The sequence below is a fragment of the Thunnus albacares genome, chromosome 18, assembly GCF_914725855.1.
Source record: "Thunnus albacares chromosome 18, fThuAlb1.1, whole genome shotgun sequence".
Classification (NCBI taxonomy): Eukaryota; Metazoa; Chordata; class Actinopteri; order Scombriformes; family Scombridae; genus Thunnus; species Thunnus albacares.
In genome coordinates this window covers 477,325-490,000 of record NC_058123.1, presented here as the reverse complement: position 1 = coordinate 490,000, position 12,676 = coordinate 477,325, and the positions used below count along the sequence as shown (strand labels likewise).

Sequence of the window (12,676 nt, the reverse complement as noted above, 5' to 3'; positions counted from 1 at the left end):
TGCTGTTTTACACATAAAGACCATCACGTGTATCAGCTGGAGGAGGCTGCAGTGATCTATAGTGATCTATAGTGATCTACAGTGATCTATAGTGATCTACAGTGATCTGCAGCGATCTATAGTGATCTGCAGCGATCTATAGTGATCTATAGTGATCTACAGTGATCTGCAGCGATCTATAGTGATCTACAGCGATCTACAGTGATCTGCAGTAATCTATAGTGATCTGCAGTAATCTATAGTGATCTATACTGATCTGCAGTAATCTATAGTGATCTACAGCGATCTACAGTGATCTGCAGTAATCTATAGTGATCTGCAGTGATCTATAGTGATATACAGTAATCTATAGTGATCTGCAGTGATCTATAGTGATATACAGTAATCTATAGTGATCTACAGCTATCTACAGTAATCTATAGTGATCTGCAGTAATCTATAGTGATCTACAGTGATCTACAGTAATCTATAGTGATCTGCAGTGATCTACAGCTATCTACAGTAATCTATAGTGATCTGCAGTAATCTATAGTGATCTACAGTGATCTACAGTAATCTATAGTGATCTACAGTGATCTACAGCTATCTACAGTAATCTATAGTGATCTGCAGTAATCTATAGTGATCTATAGTGATCTGCAGTAATCTATAGTGATCTGCAGCGATCTGCAGAGATCTACAGTGACCGACAGCGATGTGGCCGTGCCGGGAACCACGGAGAAAAAACAGAATTTATGATACGACGATGATCAAAAAAATATATTTTAAAAAACTTTGTTTTTTGCCTGATGTGAGTTTGTGGATTAAGCAGCCTGACCTCATTAATGATTAATTGATTATGATTGTTGGACTGCAGCCCTGCTGTCAGATGGTTCTGAGAATCTTGTTGTAAAGAACTGATTTATATAAAAAAAGGTGTTTCTGATATTTTGTCCACTTCACAACTTCACCAGTTATTAAATACATCATCATATAACTAGAGCAGCAATCATTAGTCCATTAATTGATTAGCTGCAAACACTAAATTAATCACCAACTATTGTTTGGAGTCATTAAAAAAAAAAAAGAAAAAAGTCCAGATTCTCTGATTCAGCTTCTTAAATGTGAATGTTTTCTGGTTTCTTTGGTCTTTATGATCTTTGACTTCAGGATTCAGTCCATGTCTTTACTGCTTCTCCTCTGGGGGGTCTCGGAGGAGCCGGAGCCAGTCTCAGGAGCACACCTGGACAGGTGAGCAGCCAATCACAGAGCTGACAGACAACCATTCACACCTACAGGCAGTTTAGAGTCACCAGCGGGGGGGGGGGGTCGAACCCAGAGCCCTCCGTGTGAGGCACCAGTACTCACCACTGCACACCGTCAACTAAACAACTAATCCATCAATCAAGAAAATAACTGACAGATTGATCGATAATGAAAGTAATCATCAGTTGCAGCTCTACATGTAACTTCATACAGCGGTTTGCGGCACATTTTAACAAGTAATGAATTGAAGTAATCAATAATGAACAGGTGAGTTCTGGTGGGCGGGGCTAATCACAGGCGCGCGCGGGGTTTTTTTTTTTAACCACCTGACCAGGTGATGTCTCGTGTCTCTGATGTCTTGTTGAAGGAAACGTCCGACAGATCAGCGGAGATTTACTGATCTCAGCTCCTGCAGATCTCCGTCTGAAAGCTCCACATTTAAACGTTTCATATCGTAACGACGTCACAGCGCAAACAACACTAGTTCAGTTAGTTTATCTTATAAAAACCTCGTCATCCTTCAATTCGGCATCGACACGACTAATCAATAAACACGCAAACACCGCGAACACAAGAGTCTCTACACTGAAGCATCGTCTATAATGTTGTGTAGTATAATGTAGTATAATGTAGTATAATGTAGTATTTAGTAAAGTATAATGTGTAACTCACGTGAGCAGTCATGAATAAGTTGGCAGATTTCTTACATTTGAAGAAACTTTGAACTGAAGTGACGCTTTTCCTCCAAACAGCTGACTGTCACTTCCTGCTCCGCTGCTATTGGCTCCCTCTTCTTCTTCTTCTTCTTCTTCTTCTTCTTCTTCTTCTTCTTCTTCTTCTTCTTCTGCTTGGCAACTAAAGACGGTTTGCAGACAACGAAATTCCGCATTAGCGCCGCTAACTGGTATGAAGTGGGAACACAGATTAAACTGTAAATCTAAACCTTTACAGCAACAACATGAATAATAATAATAATAATAATAATAATAATAATAATAATAATAATAATAATAATAATAATGGTAGTTTATTGTTATAATCTCTCAGTCCTGAGACAATGAAACAAACAACAAGTAAATAAATAGACTTTGTTTATCCAAAGGGGGAAATGAGGCGTCGTAGCAGCACAGGAGACCGAACAGATATAGATTTAAAAAGGATAAAACAAATTAAAAATGAAGAGCGACGCCATACATTAACATGTAATTAAAACTATATACAGATACAACATAAGCAGAAGAGAGTTTACAGTAGAAACAGCATGTTAACATTAACAGGCTTTACTGGACGTCTGAGCAAATATAAGATAACAGTATACAGCCAGAGATATTTAGAAAGACACAATAACATATATTAAAATGTGCATAGTGTCATAGTTCTGCATTTTAACTCTCTAGTATTTATTAATAATAGCAATAATAATGATATTAATAACAATATTACAACTGTCAGTCCTGTTGTCACATGCAGCAATGAAGCAGGACGCAACACTGAACGCAAAATACTGTTCAGAATATATTAACAACTGCAAAAAGGAGAAAGAAGAGAAAGATAAGAGATGAAATAAAAATATAAACAAGTGCGTTATTGTAGGTTATATGAGAGATAAATAAATATATTGAACATAAGTGGTAATAATGTGATAGAAACTTCTGTTAAAAATATTACCTAGAAAGTGAAGAGAGAGAGAGTTTACAGTCATAATGTGACATGTGAACGCTGAAGGTAAAAAGATGAAAACACCATTGTTTTATGGAATATGGTGCTGCTACCACTAACAACAACATTATTATTATTATTATTATTATTATTATTATTATTATTATTATTATTATTATTATTATGTAGAATTAACTTCTGTCTTCTGTTTTTTTTAATAATGTTAATTCCCTTTATTATTAATGTGTTGTGTTACATTATAATTTGTTTATTACTATATTAAATGTTGAGGAAATATGAAATTAATTAAGTTTGCGATACAATTGACTTCTAGAAAAAGTGTTTGAACCACCAGAGACGCCACTTCCTCTCTGTCTCTCTCTCTATATCTCTCTCTCTCTATGTCTCTCTCTCTCTCTCTCTCTCTCTATGTCTCTCTCTCTCTCTGGTTATTTCCTGTTGGAGTTTACTTCCTCTTTCTGTTCTCCTCGTGTTGCAGCTTCTTTTCTCCGTCTAAAGGTATTTATTGTGACTTTATTGTGTTTGTATTGTGACAGTTTTCACTGTTTGACTCTTGAATGACTCTTTGTTCATCTTGTTAGTTTAGTTCCAGTAGAAACAGCAGAAATCTGTAGTTCAGAACTTTGTTAACAGTCAACACAAATCAACACGGTGGAAGTTTTCCTTTATTTTAGTGTCACTGTTCAAAGTGTCCAATAACAGCTGACAGTACTGAGTCAGTGTTCACAGATCAATAACTTCCAACATTTGTCTTCTTTGTGGAGAAAAACAACAATCTGCTCTGTCTGTATTAGTGACAGCTTCAAGTTCAAATAACTTTATTTGTTATTTACAAGGAGAAACACAGAGAACATGTGGGTCACATGCTGAGTAAAAACAGAGTTACAGTCCATAAAAAGTACTAAAAACAGGTAAAAATGTCTTAATCTGCAACATACAGAGTGTGTGTGGCAGTGGTGGAGGAAGGGGTTAAATCTGTCCAGAGCTTTCAGACTCTGTGTGACGCTGATAGATGTGTAATGTAGCTCCTTTCCTCTGACTTTAATGAACAGCTGTGGCTGTCACACAGCAGCAGCATCCATACCAGTGTCTCCAGACTGGGAGACAGCGGTAACTTCATCAACTGTTTAAATCCTCTGATGTGTGTTGAGATCTTACGATAGAATTATTAATTTAAAGGCTTTTCTGTACAAAAAACAGGTTGATGTTCTCACCAACGTCTCCCTAAACTGTCCTCTGACTGCAACCAGCGAAAGGCTCATCTGAGTCTCCTTCAGTTATTACAGTTCACTCACAGCAAGAAGCTCAGCGAGGCTCTGCACACTGTTCTGCCCTGAGTTTGGCCTGTCAGGCTCCAGACAGGCTGCCCTCCTTATTATTGGAGGTTGTTGGGGCTGCAGCCTGAAAGGGTTAGGGTTAGGGTTAGGGGTTAGGGTTAGGGTTAGGGGTTAGGGTTGGGGTTAGGGTTAGGGTTAGCCTGCAGGATCAGTAGCCTGCAGACACTATTCAGGGCTGAAAAATGATCCAACTTTCTCTGTGTGACTGTAAAAAAGTATTTTTAATCTATAAGTTTCCTTCAATAAGCTGAATAAGAGCCTCGTATCAAATCTTTCTCATTGTTTAACAGTCTGACTCCCATCAGCAAAGCTTCTTTGGCAGGTCTCTCGTACTCTGACCGTCACCTGGAAAACACAAAGTATTGATTAGCACAAATACTTAGTGTCATTATATTAAGATGGATTATTAGATCACATGTTGGTTGTATGAAGGGTGGACGATATTATAAACAGCTGTGTGTGTTTGTCATGTGACTGAGAGGAATGAAGAAAAATAATGTGTTGTTGTGTTTGTGTGAAGGTGTTTCTCTGCTATGGATCAGTGTGAGGACAGAGAGGAGGGAGTCCCTCCCTCTAAAAGCTCTCTGTGTGGGGAACATGACAGCCAGACCAAAGCTCAGAGGTGAGATGAGGATCTCTAACTGTCCATCACTGTTCTCCACCATCATTATTCACACTCAAAGCTCTGTGTGTGTTGTGTTGAAGAACAAAGAAGCAGCACAGACCTGAACCTGGACCTGGACTCAGACCTGGACCTAGACTCGGATCTGAACCTGGACCTGGACCCGGACCCGGACCCGGACTCGGATCTGAACCTGGACCTGAACCTGGACCTGGACCTGGACCCAGTTGTTTGTCCTTCAGGAGCGACTGGTCAAAGGATGCTGTTGTTACTTTCAAACAAGATCCTTTATCTGATAAAAAGTATGTTGTTGTCAATATTAAAACTATAAATTGTGCAGTATGTTAATCACAGGAAATGTAACTGAATATGTGACCTTTAATAAATCTATCATTGCTGTTTTTGGATCAGGATCCATCAGAGATCAGAATCTCCTGGACCTCCATCCAGCTGTGTGTCCTTCAGGAGCGACGAGTCAAAGGGTTTTATTATTGACTTTAAAGGACGACGTCCTGCTGGTCAGAAGTAAGCTGTCAGTCAAACGTCTGTGATTCATGTCTGAATGTATGTTGTGACTGTTGAACACACTGTTTCTGGGGCTTCACTTATCAAAGCCTGTGATCCAGTTCAAACCAACAAGAACATGTGAGCTGATCAAACGTACTCGTTCAGACTAATTTACATACAGACGAGCCCCCAGATTGCCACATATGGTCAACACCTCCCTCTGAAAGGAGCTTTAATGTAGAGTTACTGTTTATGGACTAAAGCTGCAAACCAGAAAAATAAAGACGAAGGACGTAATGAGGTTGAGATACTGTAGCGTCCAGGAGGTGTGTGGGAAAGCTTCCCAGCATGCACCAGGGCAACAGGTTTATGGACATAAGTTTCATTTTATGTAGATTCACTGGTCACTTTATTAGGAACACCAGTTCAACCTAATGCAACAACTTTATGATCAATTCTACTTTATGTTTATTATTGAGCTCGCAGTGCTGCTGGTGAACTGGACTGTATTATATTGATTAGTGTTCCTAATATTTTGTCCACCTCATTAACATACATGAAGGAACAAAACACAGTGACAGATCAATAAATAAAGATACAGTTTGGGGTCAGGTGATCAACTCATTCACTTCATATGATGATCAATAACAGAACAGACACTGGGAACAGCACCACTTTAACTGAGGTCATTGATTATAAATTAACTTTTAATTGTTGCACTTTTAAACAGCAGAACAGATAATAAACCTCAGTAATGTAAAGTATATTAGAAACCTTAGTAGTCTTAGTTAAATCAATTAAAATGATTGGTATATTAACACAACAGTTGATCATTAATGCAGATTGATTACAGTTGAATGTCATGAACAGTGATCAGTGATGCAGAGAAACAAGATAAAAACGAGGCATTAATGGATTTATTTCACTGTGAAAGACATGATGAGTTTTTATTGCCAATAAAAACAGGTTTACAGTCTGTCGTCTACATGCTGACAGTAGAGTTGCTTTATGTTGCTGTAATCAGTGTTAGCAAAGCTTACAATAACTTAAGCTGTCTGTCCACCGCTTTGACTACAACCTGGAGGATCTTTGATGCGTCGTCCTCAAACTGCAGCACGTCTTGCACTCGCTGGCTGAACTGAACCCAGACTTATTCTACTGCTCTGCTTGGGGCCGGAGCTTCTGGCATGTTGGAGGTTCAGGGCTCTCAGGGGCTTCTCTAGGACTAGTAAAGCTTTACCACTGCAGGGCTCATCTGGGTCTCTGTTCACATCCAAACATCACTTGAAGGACCTTCAGCTTGTGATCGTCTCTGTGTGGAGACATAATGGGCTCTATTTTTCACAGGCTCAGGGCCAGCTGGTCCAAACAGTCTTTATGCAGTTTTCCTGAGGAGCAAGTCTTCTTTTTGTGCGTCTGTGCACAAAAATCTTCTGACGAGGCGACAGGATCGATCAGGATCTACGGTGATTAATGTTCTGCATTTTCTAAACATCAGACTGGAAAACTGTTGCTCACAGATTCCGAGTTTAACAATAAATTGTTTAAAGTACCGCGGCGGTCCTCAGGATGCGTCCTGAGCTCCATCAGATCTGTCCAAACATTTTTATTAAATAAAAGTTCAAACTCAGTTCAGAGAATCAAAATATTTCTTCTGTCATGCCAGGAGGATCATTACAGTGAGCTTTCAGTTTTACCACTTACAGTAAAGTAAATATTAGCAGTAATCAGTTCTGCGTGTGGACGTGTGTCCATATAATCAGTGTGTAAAATAGCCAAACAAACAGAGTAGACCTACATCAACATCTTATATGCTGTGAACAAATAAAACATGTTGGTGAAAACATTTTAAAACAGGTTTAAACACAGTCCTGCTTACTTTACACAGCGTGGACACCTTCATTCATCATTTATATATTTGGACAAACTGATAGAACTTGTGCACTTTTCAAACACTAACCAGCTAATTTCCAAACCCGGTGTTGGATGTTTATTTATAGATATTGAAAGCATATATGAGGACTTTCAAATATGCAGATGAGGATAAGAACTGTGGAGTTTAAATGTATTAATTATTCTGTATGAATTGTTTGCACCGGTTTGCCAGCAGCTGCAGCACATGAGAACACATCAGCTTTATTTTCATTCTACCACTGTCAGCATGTTTGGACTGATGTATATTAATATTTGAGGAGTCCTGAAGGTGTATTTTGGAGCTTCAGCTGCTTCACAGAGGTGAACTCTTCTCTCTCACTCAGCCTCTCTCACCGTTTCACCTGCTGCTGTGTTTAAAGGTGATGAGAGGAGCTCATGTGATTGGTCATTATTGAAGCCCACCTGACTCCACCTGCATATACTGCATTCCTCCACTATTCATGTATTCAGTCTCTCCTCCATGTTACGCCTGGCTGAGCTCAGAGTGAGCCAGTGCTGATGGTCGGAGAAATTGTAAAAATGTTTTGGTCACACGCCACACGCCAGGAATTAAGACCTGGATCTGGATGTAGATCTGGATCTGGATCTGCGCCCTGTTTCAGGAAAATAGAGCCCAATGTGAGCTCATTCTTCATGATTCCTCCACAGAGTGGACCAGGAGAGCTCAGAGGTTCCCAGTGATCAGTCTGCCCAGCAGCATCAAACACACCTGGACTCCATATTTATGGTCTGTACATGTACAACAACTACTTTTACATCTATTCTGTTCAATCATCTCCAGGCTGCACTTTGTAGACCAGTGGATTGTCAGTCTGTCCAACATGGATCTGATGTTTGCTTCATGTTTTCAGTTTGATTGTGTCATTCATATAGTATTCTGTTCCAGGGGCTGGAGGAGAACATCGTCACTTTTGTGAAGAACGAGCTGAAGAAGATGCAGAAGGTTCTGAGTCCAAATTACCCAGAATGCTTAGAGAGTCAGAGGGAGGATGAGGAGGTGTTGGACAGTAAGGAGGAAGAGCAGAGGAGGAGCAGCAGAGATGCATTTCTGAAGATCACACTGCACTTCCTGAGGAGAATGAAGCAGGAGGAGCTGGCTGACCGTCTGCAGAGCAGTAAGAGGATTTCTATAAAGATTTAACATGATGGATAAATGAGACATTTACTGACGTCTCAGGAGATGGAGGGAAATATGTTTATATACTCATTCTTTTAGTCCAGTCAATTTAATTGTAGAGCACAAGATCACTGTAGGAACAATTGAAAGTGTTTTACAGAGTGATAAAACTGTAAAACAGTAAAAATGAGGTTAGATACAGGCAGACATTACACACACACACATTCACACACATACAGTCTAGTTAAAAGCTAAACAAAACAAACCACAAATCATCTGCAGACTGTTTCATACTTCAGGAGCGTCAGCAATAAATAATCTGTCACCTGATGGAATGAACTCTGGGAAAGAAGAAGACTGTCCTGGTTACCTGAGAGCTCTGCCTGGCTGATAAAATGGAAGCATGTCAGATACTTTATATATTCAGGGGCCATTTAGTGCTTTATAGACCAGTTCTATAATGGTCAGGTAGCCAGTGAAGCAGCTCTTTGGTTCTAGTCAAGATACAGACGGCTGCATTTTGGATAAACTGGAGGTGTTGAAGGGATTCAGCAGGACGAGCAGTAAAACAGACGTTACAGTAATCTAGTCTGCTGGTGACAAAGACATGGACAAGAGTCTCTGAATCTGCCTGAAAGATAAAACTACAGATTCTCAGGATATTTCTGAGATGGTGGAAAGATGTTTTGGTGATTTTACTAATGTGTGAGTCAAGATTTAGATCAGCATCAATAATAACTCTGAGGTTGTTGATTTGGTCAGTGATGGTAAATGACTTGGACTCCAAGTAGGTGCGGACCTGCTGCCTCTGTGCTCTCACACCAAACACTGATTTATGTTTGTATCTGTTCAGCTGCAGGAAGCTTTTTGACATTCAGAGATCAATATCTTTCCAGCAGTCGATCAGTAAATCTAATAGGTTAATGTTATCCAGAGACAGTGAGATGTACAGTTGGGTATCATCTGCATAACTATGATAACTGATCTTGTGTTTTCTGATGACAGAGCCAAGTGGACTCCATACAGCATGTCAAATCTGTTAGAACTGAATTTACCCAGAGAAACTGTGACAGTCCAGTGACAGATTTGAACCATTGTGGTAGAGTGTCGGACAGGCCAACCTAGCTCTCGAGTCTTTTAATAAAATGTTAAGGTCGACATTATTGAAAGCGGAGCACAGATCAAGCTTAACCAGCACAAAAAGATGTTTTGCATCAGTGATAAGAGTCATTAATAATCTTGACGAGAGCTGTTTCAGTGCTGTGAAGATGCTGGAAGCCAGAAGATAAACAACCTTCTCGATTATGTTACTAATGTTTAAAATGGGTCAATAGTTGCTTAAAATAGCAGGGTCAAGATTTTTGTGTTGTAATAGGTCTAATAACAGAGGTCTTTAATGAATGAAGAAACATTCAGTCTGGAGCGAACAGTTAACAATGGTAAGTATATCATCTGCTAGGTGGCAAAAAACAGATTTAAAAAGGTTGCAGGAAGAGATTCAAGGGGAGATGTGGATGATTTGATTTGGCTCATAGCATCAACAAGCTCCCTGGAGCCCACCATGGAGAAATGTTTGAAGGTGGTCTTAACTAAAGATCTTCTGAAGTCTTTGGGGAAATGAAACACTGAAATATTTGCTTCATACTTCATTCATTGATCTTATTTCTTGTGTGTTCATTCAGGGACTCCTGCTGGCAGGTGTCAACGTAAACTCAAGTCTAACCTGAAGAAGAGGTTCCAGTGTGTGTTTGAGGGGATTGCTAAAGCAGGAAACCCAACCCTTCTGAATCAGATCTACACAGAGCTCTACATCACAGAGGGAGGGACTGCAGAGGTCAATGATGAACATGAGGTCAGACAGATTGAAATAGCATCCAGGAAACCAGACAGACCAGAAACAACAATCAGACAAGAAGACATTTTTAAAGCCTCACCTGGAATAGATGAACCAATCAGAGCAGTGATGACAAAGGGAGTGGCTGGCATTGGGAAAACAGTCTTAACACAGAAGTTCACTCTGGACTGGGCTGAAGACAAAGCCAACCAGGACATACAGTTCACATTTCCCTTCACTTTCAGAGAGCTGAATGTACTGAAAGAGAAAAAGTACAGCTTGGTGGAACTTGTTCATCACTTCTTTACTGAAACCAAAGAAGCAGGAATCTGCACGTTTGAAGAGTTCCAGGTTGTGTTCATCTTTGACGGTCTGGATGAGTGTCGACTTCCTCTGGACTTCCACAACAATAAGATCCTGACTGATGTTACAGAGTCCACCTCAGTGGATGTGCTGCTGACAAACCTCATCAGGGGGAAACTGCTTCCCTCTGCTCGCCTCTGGATAACCACACGACCTGCAGCAGCCAATCAGATCCCTCCTGAGTGTGTCGGCATGGTGACAGAGGTCAGAGGGTTCACTGACCCACAGAAGGAGGAGTACTTCAGGAAGAGATTCAGAGATGAGGAGCAGGCCAGCACAATCATCTCCCACATCAAGACATCAAGAAGCATCCACATCATGTGCCACATGCCAGTCTTCTGCTGGATCACTGCTACAGTTCTGGAGGATGTGTTGAAAAGCATAAAGAGAAGACAGCTGCCCAAGACCCTGACTGAGATGTACATCCACTTCCTGGTGGTTCAGTCCAAACTGAAGAACTTCAAGTATGATGGAGGAGCTGAGACAGATCCACACTGGAGTCCAGAGAGCAGGAAGATGATTGTGTCTCTGGGAAAACTGGCTTTTGAGCAGCTGCAGAAAGGCAACCTGATCTTCTATGAATCAGACCTGACAGAGTGTGGCATCAATATCAGAGCAGCCTCAGTGTACTCAGGAGTGTTCACACAGATCTTTAAAGAGGAGAGAGGTCTGTACCAGGACAAGGTGTTCTGCTTCGTCCATCTGAGTGTTCAGGAGTTTCTGGCTGCTCTTCATGTCCATCTGACATTCATCAACTCTGGAGTCAATCTACTAGCAGAGGAACAAACAACATCCAAGAAGTCTGAAACAAGAGGAGACAAATCTGCAGAGAAACATCTCTACCAGAGTGCTGTGGACGAGGCCTTAAAGAGTCCAAATGGACACCTGGACTTGTTCCTCCGCTTCCTCCTGGGTCTTTCACTGCAGACCAATCAGACTCTCCTACGAGGTCTTCTGACACAGAGAGGAAGTAGCTCACAGACCAATCAGGAAACAGTCAAGTACATCAAGAAAAAGATCAGTGAGAATCTGTCTGCTGAGAGAAGCATCAATCTGTTCCACTGTCTGAATGAACTGAATGATCATTCTCTGGTGGAGCAGATCCAGTGGTATCTGAGTTCAGAAGATCTCTCCACAGATAATCTGTCTCCTGCTCAGTGGTCAGCTCTTGCCTTCACCTTACTGTCATCAGAAAAAGATCTGAACATGTTTGACCTAAAGAAATACTCTGCTTCAGAGGAGGTTCTTCTGAGGCTGCTGCCAGTGGTCAAAGCCTCCAACAAAGCTCTGTAAGTGCACAAATAGTAATTTATTGATTTATTGATTGATTTATTGCAAAGATATTCAGACAGATTTTTTTCTGATGATGATTTATTAAATATTTTTTCCAAATGTATTCTACAGACTGAATGGCTGTAACCTCTCAGAGAGAAGCTGTGCAGCCCTGTCCTCAGTTCTCAGCTCCCAGTCCTCTAGTCTGAGAGAGCTTGACATGAGTAACAACAACCTGCAGGAATTAGGACTGAAGCTGCTGTCTGCTGGACTGGAGAGTCCACACTGTACACTGAAAATTCTCAGGTCAGGATTCATCAACCTGTTCAACTGATCACCATTTAAACTGTGATTTATATGAGTAGACACCTGGACATTTTCTCTACTCAAATTATCTTCAGACCAGTTGTGTGTTTAGACCCTGTGAATAACTTTCTCTAAACATATTTTCATTAGTTTTGTTCTGTCTCTGCTGTTGGAACCTGAAATACCAGAGAGGAGTTTCAAGATTCATAAACTGAATGAAGAACTGTGTAACTGGCCCAAAGTAAAATACATACAGTTAGCCAGTGAACAGTTTTTGATAACAGTTATAATTTCTTGTAATTTCAGAGTAGTATCTGTGCTGGGATGATCATAATTTTTACTCGCCATGGTGTATGACAGTTCACCCCAGCTGTGGTTATCCATCATTTAATTCTTGTTTTGTTTCAAACAACCTTAAAACTCTGGATGTTACTGAAACTGAGTGAGGGAGTCAAAGA

At 40.4% G+C, this 12,676-nt stretch overlaps 2 protein-coding genes across 2 annotated transcripts in view; both read right to left on the bottom strand.

Moving 5' to 3' along the window:
- Positions 1-2,033, bottom strand: part of LOC122968178 (molybdopterin synthase catalytic subunit-like) — a 6,817-nt gene extending 4,784 nt beyond the window's left edge. Inside the window, exon 1 of the mRNA XM_044333187.1 lies at positions 1,918-2,033. Within this exon, the coding sequence (XP_044189122.1) occupies positions 1,918-1,929 (12 nt within the window). The 5' untranslated portion in view covers positions 1,930-2,033. The remainder of the gene's footprint in view (positions 1-1,917) is intronic.
- LOC122968122 (NACHT, LRR and PYD domains-containing protein 12-like) overlaps positions 1-12,676 on the bottom strand; it is a 311,421-nt gene that overhangs the window by 123,625 nt on the left and 175,120 nt on the right. The gene's annotated exons all lie outside the window — the stretch shown is intronic.